We start from the raw sequence: 19,969 nt of genomic DNA on the forward strand, positions 1-19,969 counted from the left end.
CAGCCATTCAGCGTATCTGTTTCCACTTCCTCTTTCCCTCCTTCTCTTCTTCTACCTCTTCTTTCCCTTCTTTCTCCTCTTCCTTTTCCTCCTTCCTTCTTCTGAATTACCCAGGACCTTCGCACTGAGCTACATCTCATCCCTTTTCTTCCTGAGGCAGGGTCTCACTGTATCACTAAGTTGTTCGGGCTGGGCTTGGACTTGACCCTCTGGCCCAAGGCTCCCAGAGTGCTGGGACAACAGGCAGGCACCACAACACCCAGCTATGTATTTATTTTTGAGTGTGTTTTGGCAGCTTCTGTTTTCAAGAAATTAGGCTGTTTCCTGTAAGTTACCAAATGTGTGTGCACACAGTCCTCTGCCGTATTCCTGCACTGTCCTTTCTATTCTGTAGGGAGGGTGGTGATGCCTCCTTCTTTGCAGCCATTGTTGGTAACTTGGTTTCCTGACCCCCACCACACCTGTCAACCCCCTTTCCCTTGTTTTGTGGTTTTGTTTGCTTTTGTTTTTGTTTTGTTTTTTAAAGATTATTTAGGGGACTGGGGATTTAGCACTTGCCTGGTAAGCGTGAGGTTGTGAGTTTGATTCCCAGTACTGGAAAAAACAAAACAAAACAAACAAAAAAGATTATTTATCTGACTAGAGGTTTATCAATTTATGAATCTCACCCCAAGTAAACAGCTTTTGGTTTTATTGATTCTTCCATATTGGTTCTCTACTTTTGTTCCAGATATTTTTGCTCTTATCGTTTATTGCTTGCGAGCTTTGAGTTTATTTAGCTCTCTTCTAATTTCTTGAGGTAGAACATGAGAACCTCAGCCCTGGGTGTAACCTCATTTTGGAGTGCTATGTTTTATTGTGCTCATAGCCATTGTAGTGTTTACAAACTGACAGCTGGCGGCAACCCTGCATGGAGCAAGTCTATGGGAGCCATGTTTTCCAACAGTTGAGATGATCATGAACATTTTTTAGTAATAAAGTGTTTTAAAATTAAGGTATGCACTTTTTGGACACAATGCTATGGTACACATTTTAATAGGCTACAATATAGCAAAATCTAACATTCATATGGATTGAAAAAACCCCACATTGGCTTGAGTGACTCATTTTATTGAAATAATTGCTTTTTTGTAGCGGTCTGGAACCAAACCCATCATATCTCTGAGGTGCCTGGAGGGACCTTCTTTTCCAATATGAGCATTTAAGGCTGTATGTTTCCCACAAAATAATGTTTTAGTTGGATCCTAAAATTTTTGATAGGTTATTTTTTTTTATTTCCTTTCTGTTTGAAGTATTTTTCTAATTTTCTTTGAGGCTTGCTTTTTTGCTGGTGTTGGTGATGATGTGTGTGTGTGTATGTGTGTGCACACGCCCCCACACACATGCATTTGAGACAGGATTTTGCTATGTAGCCCAGGCTGGCCTCTGACTCAGAGATCTTCCTGCCTCAGCCTCCTGAGGGATGTGCCACCATGCCCAGCTGCATGCTGACTTTGCTTCCCCTATAGATTACAGAGGGAAAAATGATGGACTCAGACTATAATTGTGTAATTGTCTTTCCCCTTTGTTTTGCTTCTGATTCATGTATTTTGTGAGTATGCATTTAGCATTATTATGCTACCTTCATAAATCAAATCTTTTTTTGCTTGTTTTTAAGACAAGGTCTAGTTATGTAGTTCAAGCTAGCTCTAAATTCACTATGTAGCCCATCAAACTCTCAGCAGTCTTCCTGCCTCAGCCTCACTACTGCTGGGATTACAGGCATGCACCACCATGCCTGGCTCATAAATCAATTTCTTTCTTTCTTTCTTTCTTTCTTTCTTTATTTATTTATTTATTTATTTATTTCAGGTCCTTCACACTGAACTACATCCCTAGCCCTTTTACAATTTTGAGATAAAGTCACTAATTCACTAAGTTGCCCAGGCTGGCCTATAACTTGCAACCCTCCTGCTTCAGCCTCTAGAGTAGCTGAGATTACAGGGATGTACTGCGAGTCCTGGCTATAATGTTTTGTCTTTACTTCCTTACTTGGCTTTTCTTTCCATCATTTTTAATTCAGTGCTAGGAGTCAGGGCCTCTTGCACGCTAAGCAAACGTTCTACCACTGAGCTATATCCCCTAGCTAATTCCTTGTTTTTCTTTAGATTTCAATGGAATCCAGAAACCCTAAAAATTATATATAACTTCTGGGCAGTCCCCGGCCAAGTGCGTGTCCAGAAGAATTGGGAACAGGGACGCACACGGACACGCACACGCCTACATTCACAGCAGCCCAAGGCCCCCCCCCCACACACACACACCGCCCCAGCCCTCCCAGAGTATGTGCAGGTGTACGGGTTCTGGGCCGTTGATCAGGCCAAGAGCTGCCTTAGGCGACACCTGCTGGACATCACGGGGCACGACACCCCCTGCAACCCCATTTCCGCCTTGCTTCTCCCCATCGCTCTCCACTCCCCAGTCTGACTCTTCCGCTCTGCCTCTTTAGCCTGGTTCACCCCCTCACTTTCTCGTCTCCCAGCTCCCACCCTCATCCCCCGCCGCCTGTCCTCCCCGCAGCGCCCACCAGGGGGCGCCCTGAACTCCAAGTCAGGTCCCGCCCTCCTCTGCCCTCAGTTCTCCACAGCTCCCACCTCCCCGGGCCCAAGCCCTCCTGCAGCCTGCAGGACACCGCACTGCGGCCCAGACCCTCCGCGCTACTCCTGCTCCCTCTCTGCCCCGTGCTCCTTCCCTCTGCTTCAGACACCAGGCTCTTTGGGACTCCTGCAACATGCCGACTCCATTGCACCCCAGGGCCTTTGCATGGCTGTGCCCTCCGCCTGCGACTCCGTCCCTCAGTACACAATGTCTCTTTCCCTTCTCATCTCCCTCAAAGGCCATTCCCAAGAGGTCAGCCTTGAAACACCCCAGTGCCCCATCCTGCACAGCATGCAGGCCCTATTTTCCTCTCCCAGAGGTCATGGCAGTGCACGCCCATCAAGCACAGGTCTGCAGCAACTGGGACACAGCCTGGCACAGAGTGGGCCCTTGAGGTCTCTCTGACCAATGGACAACATAAGATGTGATCAAAACGAAAATACTGAACATTTCTTAAATATACCGTAGAAAAGACACATTGCCACGAACTCAAGATCCTCCCCCTCGCTCAGACACACTGACCGCACGGTCCTGGCCATTTCTGCACTAGCTCCGGAGCCCTCTTTCTCCAGTTTTTACAAGGTGTGATGTAAACTGTGGAAACGCTGCCACCTAGCGCCATCTAATAGAAAAGCAGCGTGCGGGTGTCATCCACCTTAGTCCCCGGACCTGGCACCGTGTTGCGACTTCCGGCCCCTCCCCAAAGTAAAAATGACCGTGAAAGGTGAACGACTTAGATCCATTCAGGACAGGAAAGTGCAACTAAAGACACTCAGACCCACTGCGGAGCGCGGGAAGGGCGCTGGGCTAAGCGTGTCGGGACGGGGCGGGCTTGGGGGACTCACGGCAGTGCGGCTTTTACCGTCGCAGATCTGAATTCAGTCACTATTTTTTCCAGTCACACCACATACACCTGAGGGAGGGCAGGAAGGACCTGGAACCCTGTGCTCACCTGAGGGGCGGGTCACAGGGTGCCGCTGCTGTGGAAAGGGGGCGTGGTGGGGCCTTCAGACGGCGAGCGCAGGACTACTGTGTGATCTCTCGATTCCACTGCGGGGCGCGGACCCGAAAGAACCAAAGCCGGGGGTCTGAGGGGATGCCTGTGCGTCCGCAATGAGCGTGGCTCCCAGCGGGCTAGAGGTGGAACCACCCAAATGTACACAGATGGACGAGTAGGTGCACACAGCCCGGTCCGTTCACACACTGGAGTATCACAGCCGTGAAAAGGAAGCAGATTCTAACCCTGCTTCACTATGGATAGATCTTGAGGCTGTGCTGCTCAGAGAACTGAGCCAGATACAGGACAGGCACGGCAGGGTCCCCATCCCAGGACAGCCGAGCATCACCAGACTCAAGACAGAAAAGGACGGTGGTGCTGGGCTAGGGAGGGGACAGGAGTCAGGGCTTCCGGGGGACACTTTCTAGGGCCATGAGCTCAAGGCTGGCAGCATGCAGGACGACTGTGCAGTGGTGGCCACGTCCGATGGGTTCAGATCAGGCCCCAGGTGGCAGCAGGGGACCCACCGGGTGACAGGCCCGGCTTCCATCCCCACCCCTCCCGGCATCAGGACATAAACCTGAGAGAGGCACATTTAGGAACAAAATTTATTCCAATTTAAAACAGTTCATTTCAAGAGAAAGATACGAAAAGTCGATTTCCCTCAGGGACCTGTGGATTTTCGGGTCAGGACCCGGCCTGCCATGCAGACACGCGTCCCCCCGGGGGGGGGGCTGAAGCCACTGCACTTCAACGCCTCCCTGTCACCCACCACTCGGCACATGCGTCTCCAACGATGAGAGGTTTAAAAACGTCTTAGAGAATATTCTTTCTTAAATAGGTGAAGGTTTAGGTTATCTGAAGTCAGGACTGTGTAATATACAAGCGCGACCAGGGCACGTTTCTGGCTGGCCGGCCTCGGGTGCCAGCGCTGGCGCGGGACGTCCGGGGAGAGCCCCGGAGCTCGGGCTCCCTGTGGCCGGGCCGCGGACCCGGGGCCAGATGTGGTCAGAGGGCAGCGGGCCCAGGGTTGGCACTGCTTCGAGGACGACGGTCTGGGCTCTCCCAGGACGCCCGCGCTCCCAGGCGCTTGGCACGGCGGGCCTCTCCACCAGGCGGGCCCCCCGAAGGCCTAACACTGCTGGCTCGGGGCCACAGCCGCAAGTGCCCTTCCCTTCTGCGACGGCGAGATGCTGGGCTGTGTGGACACGGCTCTGCGCGCCCCGCTCCGGCCCCAAGAGGGACGGTATGGCACAGAACCCCTGGTGGGCACACGGCGCAAGGGCCCCTGCGGGCACAGGAGGCGCCTGCGTGAGGACGCGGTCCCCGGGCTGGTCGCAGGGACAGAGGCCCCCTCCCTTCCAATGCCTCCCGTCCCCGCCTCTCCCCTCCGGGCCGAGGGGAGGGCACAGGGTGGGCACAGAGACGCCGGTCAAAGGAATCGCTGGCAATCTGTTCCCAGTACAAGTGTGCAAAAAAAAAAAAAAAAAAAAAACAAAGCTATGTAGTGTCGTGTCCAGTGGACGACAGAAGGGAAGGCCCCTCCGCCGGGTCCCAGGCGCCCGGCCTCCGCGCCCAGGGCGGGGCCCTCCGTCTGCTCGGTGCGCAGCCCGGCCAGCTCCGGCCCCTCGCCGCGCCACTGCGTCCCTCAGCCAAAGTGCAGGTGCCGGCTCCTGGCTCTGCGGCTCAGCAGGGGCACGCGCCGGGCCGTGACATGCTTGAGGAGCCACCAGCAGGGTCCTGGCTCTCTCCGCCTCTCGGGGACAGACCTGAGAATAACCTGAAAACGTCCCCACCCCACAACCACGGGTGCCACACCGGTCACACCCAGAAATAAAAAAAATTGTGTTAAAAAAAGGAACACAGAGGCTGCGATCTCCCGGAGTCCCAGAACCGCGCGGCTGGGACAGTCCTTTGGTGCCCACTGTCCCCGCAGGTTGCCGGAGCCACCCTGGCTGGGGCTCTCTGGGTTGGCTTGCGTGGGACCCAGGCTTGGGGGCTCAGGAGCCCCCTAAAGGGACAGTGGGCACAGCAACTCGGGCACCGTAATGGGCTTGGGGGGGGGGGTCTCTGAGACCCACGAAGCCAGGTGAATTTGTTTTACTCTTTTCCTCAAAAAAGAAAAAAAAAAATTAGGCACTTCCCAGGGTGGGCAGCCCGGTGCCGCCACCCCCACTTCTTGGAGTCCAGAGGGGGCCGCGGGGCTGCCGGCACAATAACTTAACAGGAGGACGAGGCAGTCCGGCTCCAGGCCTGCACCGCGCCCCGACGCAGGCAGAGCGACGGGGACAGGGGCAGTGTCCTGGGCACGGGCACACTGGCATCTCAGCTGTATCATTTTTTTCTTTTGTTTTTCTCATTTTTTTTTAGAAAAAAAAAAGTCGAGCCCCAAGTCAAGGCGGCCGCTGCCCGAGGGAGGCGCGGGTGGGGAGAAGCTGCCCCTGCTCCTGCTCTGCACGGCGGAGCGCGCCGGTCACACCAGGTTGTACTCCTTCAGGTTCAGCTGCAGGATGGTGTCCTTGACGGCCGCGAACACGAAGCGGATGTTCTCGGTGTCGGTGGCGCACGTGAAGTGCGAGTAGATGATCTTGTCGCTGTCGGGGTTCAGGTCCACGAACATCTTCAGGATGAATTCGCGCGCAGCCTGCGCGTCCCGCTGCGGGCCTGCGGTGAGGGGCGCTCGTGACCCCGCCCCGCCCCCAGCCAGGGGCCGCTCCGCCCCTCATGCCGCCCCTCCTTTCCGGCCTCATCGCACCGGGTCCCTGGTCCCTTCTCGCCCGAGCCTAACCAGAGCACCCACAGGGGTCCCCAGGCCACCCGGCGTGGGACCCCACAGCCCTCGGCCCCGGGTCCAGGGCCGCGGGTGCCGCGGGTACGCGCTCACCGTCGAACTCGGGGAAGTAGTCCACCAGGTGGGAGCAGAGGATCTTGTCCTCCAGCAGGTCCTTCTTGTTGAGGAAGAGGATGACGGAGGAGTTCTGGAACCAGGGGTAGGTGATGATGGTCCGGAACAGCGCCTTGCTCTCCTCCATGCGGTTCTGCGGGAGGCACCAGGTCGGCAAAGGCCGCAAGGCCGCGGCCCCCACCCGCCCCACTCCCGGTCGGGCCCTCAGTACCTCGTTATCCGACTCCACGAGGACCTGGTCGTACTCGCTGAGGGCCACCAAGAACATGATGGATGTCACGTTCTCAAAGCAGTGTATCCACTTCCGGCGCTCAGACCTCTGCCCGCCCACGTCCACCATCCTGGAAGGAGCTGGCGTCAGACCCGAGCCCCAGCCCAGCCGCGCTGCCGTGGCACCCCGACATGCCCGCTCCGGCCAGCTGTGGCCAGGGCCCTGCGGCACCAGGAGCTGCCTTGCGGGAGCCACATGAGCTCCCCCACTGGCCCCAGGTCCACCTGAGCAGGGCTCCCCACGGCCATGAGCTCCCGCGTACGCCCTGCCGCCGGCTGGAAATCACACCAGGCGATCCGTGACGCCTGCTGCCACACTGATGCAACACACACGGTTGCTGCCCTTTGAGTCCCACGCTGGGGACAGACGCTGTTCACTCCCACGGCCTCGATCCGCGGCGGGGGGTAACATCCCCGGTCCCGCGAACTCTTGGAAGTGCTACAGAGCCCAGCCCTGGGCTGGAGGTGTCAGCAGCTGGGGCACAGACTCCCGGTGGACTGGGACAGCTGCCACCCAGGAGCACCCAAGGGGCACGGGGACAGAACAACTTCCTGGCACTGGGGACCCGGGCGCAGGCGTCTGTCACTGCGATGCACAGATCAGAGACGGGACGCTGGCGCCGACACTGCTTGTGGGGCCCCGGTGGGCAGCGGGGTCCTGGCACAGGGGTGTCACCCCCACAGCTGTGGAGGGCATAGCCGGCCACCTCGGTGCCAGACAAGGGGGCAGCCTATGCCAGCAAAACCAGCACGCGGCTCTGAAAGGAACCAGGGGCAGTGGGAGGGTGACTCCTAAGACGGCGCGGGGGACACACGCTGGTCCGCAGGGACGTTCTCTTCCCAATCGGGGCTGTTTCCTGTGTAAGGAGACGCCCCACGGAGCGGGATGTGCCGCCAGGCCACCCTAGAGGGACAGGAGGGTGATGACGGGGCCGACCCGGGGCCGAGCCGTGGCAGTGCACAGGCGGAGAGGCCCTCCCAGGACTGGCGCCCTTCTAAGAGGGGCGGGCTGCGTGCAGACAGGACACAGGGCACACGCGTGTGACCACGGAGGAGAGACGGGCTGAGCTTCTACGCGTCAAGGACACCGCGGGTTGGGCCACCATCGGATGGCGGGCAGACGGGGGCAGAGCCAGCCCTGTCCCCCCGGACCTCAGACCCGGACCCTGGGCCAGCAGGCAGAGCCCTGTGTCCCCAGCCGCGCACACAGCAGCCAGAGCGCTGTGCGGGGTGTGGGCAGCCAGTGGGCCCCCGTCGCCTGCAGGTACCTGAAGATGATGTTCTCCAGGTCGAAGGGGTACTCGATGATGCCCGTGGTGGGCACGCGCACCCGCAGCACGTCCTGCTGCGTGGGCAGGTAGCCTGAGGTGGCGATGCGGTCCACGTCCGTCAGGTAGCTGCGAGACAGCGGGCCGTCACCACGGCGCCAAGCCGGGGCGGGAGGCCAGGAGCCCTCACTCCTCGGGTGGGGCACACGGAGGCAGGAGGAAGGCCGTGGGCAGGGCAGGGCCACCTCCATTCATTCCACTGCCCCCGCCGCGTTTTTCGGCCAGCACAAGCCACGCACTGCCCCCGCAGGCCAGGGGCTGCCGCTGGGTCACAGCGGGGAGGGAGGCAGCGGCCCCGCAGAGCCCCGGTCAGTGGTGGGCTGGGGGGACCCGCAGGGACGGGGCCACCGCACTCACTACTTGGCGGAGTCCGAGAGCTGGTACTCGCGCCGCCGGTCGTAGCACTCCTGGATGCCCGGGTCGTTCCACAGCGTCTTGATGGCGCTGACGTACTGGTGCTCAAACGTCGTCACCTTCTCCACGTCCACCTCCCGGATGAGCAGCGCGTTGGCCTGCGGGCAGCGGGGAGCAGAACTTGCAGAGGCCTGGCCACGCCGCCAGCCACCATGCCTTGCTGGGCTTCAGCAGAGATGGAACCGGTATGGGGTCACAAGAACGCCCTGGGGACATGGCCTCGTCCCACCACGTGCCCGGAAGTGGGAAGCACAGGAAGGGGTCGGCCCACATGCAATGCGACACCGGGGCACTGGGTGGGCAGCAGTCACCAGCACCATGCCCTCCATTCCTCCTGGGGGAGCCAGGACGCCGGCCCCCGTCCCCAGGTCGCAGGTGGACAAGCTGGGCCTGAGTACTGGACTCTAGGGCGAGTCTTCTGCCCAGGGCGCCTCCTCCTCTGGCAAACGGCATTTCCTCCACGCCGGCGAGGGGGCCCTGCCACCCTGAGCCGTGACAGTTGCACATCACAGGAGGCACCAGGCCACCTGTCAGCAAAGGCAGACGACCGGGGAGGCACCGAGCCCGCCCCAAGCAGGGCCACGGGGGCAGGACAGACACCCGGACAGAACCCAGAGGGGGAGTGATGGAGCCCAGCACTGCGGCCGACACCCACTGGCTCCCTGAGCCTCCATGCCAAGCGGCCTGGCACCTGGCTCCTTCCCTGCAACCCCCCGTCAGCTGCCCTCGGGTGACCAGGGCCGGCACACCGGGCTGACACCAACTCTGGCAGATCCCACCAACCCCACACAGCTGGGGTGGGATCAGATGCTTTTTCTGAAAAAGGCCAAACGTCCGTCTCCAGCCTTGTGGCGGGCCGCACACACTCCCTCTCCGAGACCCAGGGAAGCAGCCTGCCCGGGACGTAACCAGCGCAGACGCCAACGACCGTTCATGACAGGCGCTGTGGCCCACATCTGTCCACCCAGCGCTTGGAGGTGAGGCCACGGGTCCCAAGCTCCAGCCCACCTTGGGCGACTCAGTGACTTGGGGAGACCCTGTCTCAAAGGGGGCGGTGCTGGGGACGCAACTCAGTGAGGAGAGCCTGGGTTCAAGCCCCAGGACAGCAAAAACAACGCCAAGCCCAAGGCTCACAAACAGGCCTCCACCTGCCGCGCCCACACGCGGAGGAGAGCGCAGCGCAGAGGAGACCTGGACGCAGACGGCTGGGACGCCGCGGGGAGAGCAGGGCGGGGGCAGCCGAGGTGCGGGCAGCGAGAGGCCCACAGGCCCGCCCTGGGGACAGCTGGCCCCAGCCTGACCCTGGGGCTCTGCAGGGCCCCGGTGACCTGGAACCGGGTGTGGCAGGCAGAGCGGAGCCACAGGCACATCAGAAATTTGCCCGACCGGCTGGGGCTCAGACTGAGCGCAGCACTGTGAACCGCGTTTGGGCGGGGCCGGGCTCCCACACCGAGCGCAGCCCGGCAGGTCTCCAGGGCCGAATCACCAGCCCTGAAGGGGGCGCTGCAGAAGCCGGCCAGCTGCTCGTCTGCAAGGGATGGGGTCAGCACACGTGCCACCGTGAGCACAGCTCAAGGGCACAGGACAGGGTGCTGCGGCCAGGGGTGACAGCCTGGTGGCTCCTCCCAGGGCTCTGCCAACTCCCACTCCTAGCTCTACACCAGAGGAAAGGGAAACACATGTCCACTCCCGCTTACGGCCACATTCACAGCAGCCAGAGACGGAAACGGCCCATGTCCCTTCAACTGATGGATGGACGCAGGCAGCAAGGTCGCCCCAGGCTGGGGCGTCACTCAGGCAGGGCGGGAGTGCGGCTGTGGCACACGCCACAGCGTGGACGGACCCTGAGGACACCTTGCTCAGTGACAGACGCCAGACACAGAGGACGCACAGCACGGGCGTTGTGGACAGGAAAAGCCCAGGACAGGCAAATCCAGAGACAGGAAGTGGACTCGGAGGTGCGGGGCTGGGGGGAAGCGGCTGCTCACAGGGACAGATGGGCCTTCCTACTGGGACCATGGAATGCTCTGGAACTAGACAGCGGTGATGGCTGCACAATTCTGTGACAATATTAGAAACCACTCAGAAACGTGTAATCCCAACACTGAGAGGCTGAGGCAGGAGGATCCCAAGTTCAAACCCAGTCTGGGTGACTCAGCGATTTTGGCAGACCCTGACTCAAAACAAAATAAAAAGGGCTTGGAATGTAGCTCAGTGTGAAGTGCCCGGGTTCCACCTCCAGTACTGACTGCAAAAATAACTAAGACCAAACTGAACCGAACCACAAGGGAAGTGCGCACAGGTGACCCATGGCGTGTGAGCTACTCCTCAGCCCATCTCTAAACGCACAGGGAGGGAAGCGCAGGCCGCGGGGTCCTGGCACCGGCCAGCTCACCTCGTTCTGCTCGTCCCGGTAGAGGATCTTGAGCGTGTCCATGGCGCGGACCATGGCCTGCATGGCGGTGAAGATGTTCTGGTAGACCAGCTTGGTGAAGCCGCGCTTGTCCTCCTCCGAGTAGCCGGCGCCGTGGATGATGCGCATCTGCTTGATGAACGTGCTCTTGCCGCTCTCGCCCGTGCCTGGGGGTGGGGACGGCGGTCAGTGTGGGGCCGCCCCGCAGTCCTCGCGTGCCGCGGTCCCCGGCAGCCCTGCCAACTCCACCCTCCTCGGCCCCATGCCCGTGGGCGAATCGGGTTGCTCTGCACTGCCATCACAGCACAGTCCCCGAGAGCCCGTCCCTCCTGAGCTTGGGCCTTGTGACGCAGCCCACCAGGCCACCTCCCATCTGGCACGCGGTGGCAGGGACGCTCAGAGGGTCTTCCTGGAGCCCACCCGCCCTACGAGTGCCCCCATACCTGTGTGTCCTCCGCCCCGAGCCCAAGGCCCTCTGGGGGACGCACACTACCTGCCCACCAGAGGAACAGCACCCAGTCCCTGCCCCCCCAGCCCTGGACCGGAGGTCAGGCTGGAAGCCAGATGGCATGGGAAGCTGCAACCGCGCCCCAGCTCCAGTCGGGCCCCCCAGGCTCGGGATACGAGGCGGGGTCAGCACCTCTTCCAGCACAGTCCTGCACCTCCCTCCTCCCAGCCCCCAGCCTGTCCCCACCTCCTCGGGTTGCACCTGCACCCCACCCTGGTGAGCACTGGGACACCCCTGCTATTTGGGGAGGAGCTAAGATCAACACAGCACCCTAGCTGGGGTCTCAAGCAGTGTCTGTCTGTCTGTCTGCCTTCCTTTCTCCTCACTGCCCCAGTAGGTCCTGGAGGTGAAACCCAGGGCCTCACGCTGAGCTCCGTTCCCGGCCCTTTTTATTTTTTATTCTGAGATAGGGTCTCACTAACTCGCCAAGTCACGCAGGTTGGGCTCCAACATGTGATCTTCCTGCCTCAGCCTCCCAGAGTGATGGGGTGATAGGCGTGTGCCATTCCAAGCTCCAAGTACGAGTGAACACCAGCAAGTGCCCTGCGCTGCTGGGCCCCAGAAACGGGGGTAGTAAGGGCGGCTCTTCTGAGGCCAAGGAGGCTCCTTCTGTGGCCGCAGTTACCTGCCACATCGAGGGAGCGGCAGTCTGGCTCCTACTCCACAGCCCCTTGGGCTCTCGGCAAAGCACACAGCCCAGGGCCCCCGGGGGACTCGGGACCTCCTTCCATTCGTCCCACTGTACTTCCCAGAGCCAACCTTTGCCCCTTCTGTCCCTGCCTCTGCCTAAGCCCTGCCCACCTGAGCCTGCCCCTGCCTGGGGTCTTACAACCCAGCCCAGGCGGCCTCGGCCCAGGCTGGCAGTGCCCCAGCATCCCCTCGCCAGGGCCTCACCTGCGCCCCAAGAGGAAATGCGCCCCGAGCCAAGCCCAGCCGGGCTATGGGGGCCAGAATCTCCTGGGAAGAGTGGAGCCCCCAGCACTCTGGTGCTCGCGCTCTGTCCAGCACGGAGGGCTCGCACTGTCCCAGCAGGGCAGTCCCAGCCCACCTCTCTGTCCTAAACATGCCTGCCTCACCCGCAGATCTGGCACAGACTCCAGGCAGCCCAGGACGGGACGCAGGGCACGCGGGGTAAAGTGACCCCTCCTCCCGTGGCTGGGCCCGGCAGCGTGTGCTTCCGGCCCGAGGGGGTTCCTAGAGCAGCCGCGGCCCCGTCCTGGCCACTGCAGGGTGCTGAGGGGCATCCTGGCCTCCACCTGCCCCAGGGGTGACAGCCACAGATGTCCTGCCATGGGCCAGCACTGCCTGGGGTCAGGATTGCACACTAGCGACAAGACGCTATTTTAAAAAGCTCTCGCATGCCGCTCGAGGCAGCGTCTCATCAGGGGAGAGCGGAGACGTACAGCTCACTGCCAGACCGGGTGCCAGGCTGCGTGCAGCAAGCACCATGGGCCCTGGGCTCAGGGCCACTCCCACACCACGTTCGGGCTCCATGGGCCACGAAACCCGCGGCTCTGACTTGGACAGACGCAACTCGGCGCACCAAGGGCACTGTGAAGACAGAGCTGGCGCAGGCTGCTGTCCAGGCCGGAGCAGAGCTGCCCCGCACTGCATGCGTGTTTTATCTAATAAAGCAGAGAGCCGTCACCACAATGGCTCACCAAGGCCCTCACAGGGCTCTCCGTTGGTTCTAAGCGCACTGACGGGGGGCGCACACCCACACGCACACAGGGGCACTCTGCAAGCCCCTGCCCACACCATGCCACTGACAGCCGGGGCCTGCCGTGCAGCTGAGAGGGTGCAGCGGGCATGTGCTTGGGGACACAGTGACCGGCTGCCCTGGACACCTGGAACCAGCGCTGCTCGGGGCCAGGGAGGAGGGGCAGCCCGGGCCACGGCGCCTCTCCGTGTGCCCGGGCCAACAGTGACAGAGGCCAGCAGAGGTCGCAGCAGGAGGCAGGGCCAGAAGGAGCCAGGTCCAGCTGGTTGGGGCTTCTGGCCACCTCAGGGCACCTGGCCACCACGAAGCAGCTGGTGCCAGGCACCGGCGCAGCTCTGGGCGACACGCTTGCTGTCATAGATGCCCTGGCTGAACCTTCCGCCCATGCCACCCGTCTCCGAGCACCAACACAGCCCCTGTCACATCCCGTCACCCTAGAGGCTGGGCACAGGCCCAGGAGACCCAGCACCACACTCCACATCTCCAGAGCCTGAGTCCTGCCTGGGACCTCGTCTGCGTGGGGTCCCCCTCCTAGGGGTCCAGCTGAACGTCCGGCCCCACATGCCCGGCTCAGCCCGGCTCCAGAATCCCCACCAGGCGCCCGGCCAGCCCAGGCCTCACGAGGAAATGTGGGGGACACTGAGGTTGGGCCTCGCTCTGGACTCAGCCTCGGCCTCCTGCCACAGCCCCTCGGCTCCTCCGTCTGCCGCGGCGGGCTGCTCCGTCCTCTGCGCCTGCCACGGACGCCCAGGCAGCGGGTTTCCCAGCGGCCAGCACAGCCACAGCTCCAGGGCTCTCCGCAGGCAGTGGTGATGGAGGGTGGCTCCTGCCCCTTGACGGTGCATAGCCGGGAGACGGACAGACTGAAATGTGGAATGCCCATGACGGTTACAGAGCTTGGCATGGGCTGCCCACACCTCTGGGTACCCCAAATCTGTGTGCCAAGATCCTCCCCGCAGGCCCAGCCTGAGGGGCAGGGTGTCTGGAGGCGCTGCAGTCAGAGGAAGGAGCCCGAGTGGGGTCACCGCCCCAAGGTGGCCCCAGAGATCGCTCTGCCCCTTCCGCCCCGTGAGGAAGCAGAGAGAGGCGCCCGTGACACCTGCACCAGGCGAGGTCCCTGGACACCAAGCCCAGGCCGAGCGCCTCACTCCGGCCTCCCACACGGGACCAGTGTCCCCGCATACTTAGAAGCCACGCAGCCTGGAGTGCTCGGTGACAGCACCCGCGTGACAGGATCTCAGAAGGGGGAGGTGAGGTGGTAGCCAGGGTCAGGGAGGGGGCAAGGACCTGGGCAGCACATGCTGCCCTGTGGCCTGGGAGTGGTCTCAGGACACCTCCAGGGCCCGGTTGGGTCATGACGTAAGACAGGTGACCCCAGCGCTCCTACCGGAGCCCCCACCCCACAGAAATCCAAGGCCAGCACCTGCTGGGAAGTGGGGCCCCGTCCCCAGGCAGGGCCCCCTGGCCCTGGCCCCACACACCCGCTTTCTGCGAACCCAGGGGCCAGCCCGACGCATGTTGCCACCTGGGGCTCCTCAGGAGCAGGGCCGGGTGCTCCCAACAGACCCCAGCGGAAGCCCCCTCCGTGGGCCTGCCGGGCCCGGGAGCCCAGAGGCACTCAGCGTCACCGCTGGCAGGGCCCGGCCTGCGACTGGGGACTTACCACCACGCAACAGGGTGACGGGGCACCGACGCCACAGGAAGCCTCGCACTGCCTAAAGGCGCGAGGCCAGAGGGCACTGCACAGCCCCTGCCACGGTGAGGGGCCACCCCTCTCCACCGGCAGAACCCCAGGAGGTGACTATCATGGCCACTGCCATTCATTTGGCAGGCAGGGAAACTGAGGAGCAGTCACATGGCCTCCCTGAGGTCACACAGTCGCTAAGGGCAGGGCCGGAACCCACTCGGCCTCTTCCCACCGGCCCAGGCCATCTGTCTCTCCCCGTCCCACGCAGGCCCCACAGGGACACGGTCCCCTCCACCGGCCCCAGGCCTCAAGGAACATCAGGAGGTGCACATGGGCCTGACCTCACACGCGCATCAGGGTCAGGAGCAGTGACCCACACGGGGGCGGTCTGCTGGCCTCCCAGTGACGCCAGGCTGCCATCACTCGCCCCACAGCTTTTGGCGACTTCCACCCCCGCAGGCTGGGGTCCAGCGACTCTGGGACCTGGTGGGTGGCTCCAGCCACCACAGCTCAGCCCTGACCCGACCGTGGGTGGGGGCCCAACCCCTCCCAGGCCGGCAGCTGTGGGGCCAGGTCTTCTGGGGCTCAGGGCCCGAAGTTCTGGTCTGGGTCGGGCACCTCACCACCCTGGGCCTCGAGTGGAAGCAGCACATCACGGCAGCGTGCAAGGCAGGACGAGGTCATTGTGTCTTCTTGGCCAGGACACAAAGGGGGAGGTCCTACAGCCTTCTGCAGGGGACACCCCACCCCTACAGGCCTCCCCCAAGGCCACCTTCCCTTGCTAGAAACCAAGGCTAGCACACTGGAGACCCAGAGAATGAACCTGCCGCAGTGTCCCCAACGTGCAGGCTGCTGTGAGCCAACGCGTGCCTGTGAGAGCTCGCCCCGGGCTGGCCGTCAGCCCCAGCTCACAGGTCTCCTCCTTGGGGAAACTGAGGCACAGACCTGACATCACTCAGCCACCAGCAACAATCTGAACCTCAGCCCCCACGCTGCGCCCTGTCTGAGGATGCCCGAGGACCCACGGGGGCTGGACGCTCTGAACAGACTCAGGGCTGTCCCCTGGCTGGCTATGGGGACACAGCCAGGCCCAGGTGACCAGCCAGCTCCAGACTACAGAGGCGGCAGATGCCAGCAGGCAGGCAGGACAGCCCCAGGGGCAAGGCCCCAGACCACCGCATGGCAGCCCTACACGAAGGCACCCTGGCTGGGGACTGTGCCCAACTGGAATGGAGACCAGGACCCTGCTGAGGACCCGGAGGAGCCCCTGACTGCCACCTGCCTGGCTACAGGACGGGGACAAGAGCCCTGAGGGGCCCCAGGTCTGCCTGGGGCAGGTGCCTGTGGACAGGCCACACTCCTGGAAGTAGAATTCCTCTCCCCCACAGTGCCTCTGGGTGGCCTGGTCCCCAAGGCACAGGACATCGTGGTGAAATTCAGCACCCAGTGCAGGCACTTCCTCCATCTGCGGGCGACAGCGGGAGGCAGGAAAGGCCTCAGGGACCTGTGACCTGTGCACTGGGAGCTTAGGGGCCGCGGCCTCGCCCCAGCCACCTGGACTCCGGGACAGGCCTGACCCTTCCAGGCAGGAGCGGCCTCCGCCTGAATCAGCTCAGGGGCTGGGCCAAAGGCTCTGCAGGGCGGGCACGGCGTCCCGGCCTCCGGGACAGCTGAGAGGTCTGGAGCACCAAGCTCTGCAACAGTCTCTACTGCGCTCTCAGGCCTGCGTCTGAGGAAGCAGCCCAGGGCGGATGACAACTGAACCTGCAGTAAAGGCCACACCCTGGGGAGGCCCCTCCGTGGCCGTTTAGGACCCCCCCCCCCGCCTCCCACCGGCCGTGGGGGCACAGTGGGGCATGCAGGAGCCCTTCCAGGAGCCAGCAGCCACCTCTGAACCCCTCAGCGCCCGGGGCACGCCCAGCCTCCCAGGGCCGGATCCAGCCTTTGGCTGCCGGGTGGCCGGCGGGTAGCGGGCGGACAGGAAGCCGGCGGAGCAAACCGCCCTGCTTTATTTAGAAAGCTCTGCGCTGGCCGCTCAGCCTCGCTCGCGGCACAGGGCCTGCAGGACCCGGCACTCCCAGCAAGCCCCCCGCTGTCCGAACGCAGCCTGCCTGTGGGGAGGGGGGCCCACAGCCTCACTAGGGCCCGCGTGGCCCGCGGCACAGCCCAGTGTGCCCATGGGGACCCAGAGCCAAGTGCTCCGTACTGGAGCAGCGCTCTCAGCCCACGGCCCTCGGGCACTCCCATGGCGGCGGCGGCAGGGGACCCCCGGTCACCAGCTGCAGCCCCACGACCCAGCACCAGCAAGACTGTTTGACAGGGTGAGCCTGGGATAGTACCCCAGGTGAACCCCAAGATGTTTATATACTCACCCACACGCGCACACGGGTTGGGACCCCTAACAAAACCACTGCCCCCTACCCACGAGCACCCACACTCGTTACACCCAGCTGCCCAGCTAGCGCTTCACGTCCTGTCTCACTCTGCGGCAAGAAGTCTCAGCCAGGGGTGATCTGCCCCCACAACTGGGAGCTCCGGGCTGGGAGCCAGTGGAGGCCAGGGATGCCCCACAGAGACCACCCTGGGGAGGCCCCGCTTGATGAGGGGCGCTGAACCTCCTACTTGGACGACCAGACCAGCGCGTGCGCACAGCCAGACAGCGGATGGGCAAGGTGCGCCCCAGAACCTCTCACCCGCTCACAAGCGTGCAATCACGCAGCGCCCTCAGCTGCCCCCACGCACAAGAGAGAAACGAGCACATCGATGGCACCCTCACAAGGAAGTCCCAGGACAAGAGGGTCGGGGCTCCCGCTGCTATACAACAGGGTGGGAACAGTTCAGGGGAAAACAAACATCTCAGCCCTGCTGGTCCAGCAAAGAGGGACAGCACTCGCTCAGGGAAGCCGGATGGGGACTGCAAGAAGTCCCTACAGCAGGGACACAGCCTGCTCAGTAACGAGCCCCGCTCTGTAGCCGGGTCACAACAATGCTCCCCAAGGGGGAGCTCACTGTCCTCAACCTGCCACCAATGGCCGTGCACATGGAAGTTTTCGGAGCCTCCACTGGTCCAAAGGTGTCTTCAGACCCTGCCACCTCAGGGCCCAGGCCAACATCAGCTCCTCTGCGAAGCCCCGCAACCCACCCCCAGCACATCCCTGGACCCCACGTAGCATTTACAGCACACACACCTGTCCTCCCGGGTCACACAGGTCACCCCGCTGTCTGGCCTGCCCGGCCCTGCCATACTGTGAGCCCAGCCTCCCAAACAGGCGCTTTATAGGAGAGAGATCCCTGCTTTACACGGTGGGGGTGGGGGGTGCTGCAGATGCAGACACAGGTGCCCCGCAGCCACAGGTGGGCAGCAAGTGGCAAAGACCACACGGCTTCCACGCTGGCTCCAGCCTCTCCACTCCAGCCACTCAGCAGGGCTGCAGACACGGGAGCCTGACCATGACCTTGAACCCCTGTCAACCTCAAGCTCAGCACAGCCTGGGTGCACAGGGCAGAGGATGGGCGCCTGGAGGCCACACAGCCGCAGTGCAAGGCCATCTGGTACCATCCTCGGATGCCGCTGACTGCTAACTCCCCGTGCCCGGGAGAAAGTCTCCCCCTGGCTGCCAAAGCCAGCCGGGCCCCCCTGTACTGGAGACAGGCACACTCTGGGCCCACCTCAAACCCCTAAGCTGCAAGGTCACCCCTCCTGCGTGACTGTCTTAGAGCCTTTAGATGAATCGCAACACATCTGAGAAAAACAAACAGGAAGGTAGTCTGTCCACTGCGCCTCTCCACGCTGGGCCCCGGGAGACGCGTAGGACCTGCAGCAAATAAGACAGGCAATGCGCTTCCTGCCACCAACACCAGCCTGCCCCTCCGCCCCCAGGCCCTTCCAGGCAGCCCTTCATCCCTCCCACCCAGGAAGTCCGCCTCAGGGCCAGAGCACGGCCTCCCCTTCTTCCCCTGGCTTCTAGAGTGGGGCAAAGGGGCAGGGGCTGCGGGCAGGGCAGGGCTTCTGTTTGCATGTAAACCACAGCAGGGGACAGTCCTTCCTGGCCCTTATTTGGGGTGACAACACTCCTGACAGCTGAGGCGGGTGCTCAGGCTACAAGTCAGCCTCGGGGACCACATGGCTCCACCAGGCCCCTGCGGATGGACAGAGCTCGGGAGGCCGGGCAGCAGGCCATTCTGACAACCTGCGCCTCCTTGGTCTACCAGCCCCACCCTGGAAAAATGGAAACCCAGGAGGAGGAGAAAGTGTTCTCCACTCCGGAGGAACTTGGTTTGCCTGCAGAAGGAGGGGACAGAGAGCAGTGACACTCAAGAGGTTGGGGGGGCCGCTGCAAGCAGTGAACAGGATCGCACATAGGGAGCAGACCCGGGGGCTGGGAAGTGATGGGGAACGAGTCTGGTCCCTGAGGAGGTGCGGGGGAGCCGTGGGGGGCGGAGGGCAGACCCCCACAGGTCCTGGGAGCCAAGGCACAGGGCAGCTCGCGGCCCAGAAGGGACGCAGACTCGACCTGCACGGCGGAGCAGGGGCTGAGCTCACAGCACCCGGGGCCCAATCTGGACGGCACGGGCAGGAAGTGCAACGAAGGGCTCCAGAGCCCCGACCTGGACCCTGCAGGCGAGGACGGGCCGCAGAGAGGGCCCGGGAGAGGGCTCCAGAGGGGGCACGGACACCACGGCCGGACCACAGCGTGTCGGGGCTGTGCCCCAAGGGAGCAGGCATCCGGGTCCGCACGGCCGGGGCCGGCTGCGGAGGGATCTGCCTGACCTGCAGCGCTCGGCGCCAACCCGGACAGCTCCGGCAGGACTGCCCCGGACGGGTGCGGGACAGCGGCCGGGCGCACAGCGCGATCACGGAGGACTGCGGGATGCCTGGACGGCCGACCCCGCGGGATCCGGGCCCCACTCACCCAGCAGCAGCAGCTTGAGCTCGCGCCGGGCGTCGCGCTTGTCTCGCCGCAGCTGCTTCTCGATCTCCGCGTTGATGCGCTTAGACTCCTTCACCTCGTCGCTCAGGCAACACGCCATCATGGACTCCAGAGTCATCGTTCCGGCCCCGGCCGCCGCCGGCCGCCCCCCGACCCGCC

At 62.7% G+C, this 19,969-nt stretch overlaps 1 protein-coding gene across 1 annotated transcript; it reads right to left on the reverse strand.

Moving 5' to 3' along the window:
• Positions 1 to 4,228: 4,228 nt before the first annotated feature.
• Gna11 (guanine nucleotide binding protein (G protein), alpha 11 (Gq class)) lies at positions 4,229 to 19,969 on the reverse strand (the record flags this gene model as incomplete). Its single annotated transcript, XM_005405852.2, is given in 7 exon segments — positions 4,229 to 6,298; positions 6,519 to 6,672; positions 6,751 to 6,880; positions 8,078 to 8,206; positions 8,495 to 8,649; positions 10,947 to 11,131; positions 19,793 to 19,969. Coding segments are annotated over 7 exon segments (1,080 nt in total). The 3' UTR covers positions 4,229 to 6,107.

The sequence above is a fragment of the Chinchilla lanigera genome, unplaced genomic scaffold, assembly GCF_000276665.1.
Source record: "Chinchilla lanigera isolate Chin_1 unplaced genomic scaffold, ChiLan1.0 scaffold00094, whole genome shotgun sequence".
Lineage (NCBI taxonomy): Eukaryota > Metazoa > Chordata > Mammalia > Rodentia > Chinchillidae > Chinchilla > Chinchilla lanigera.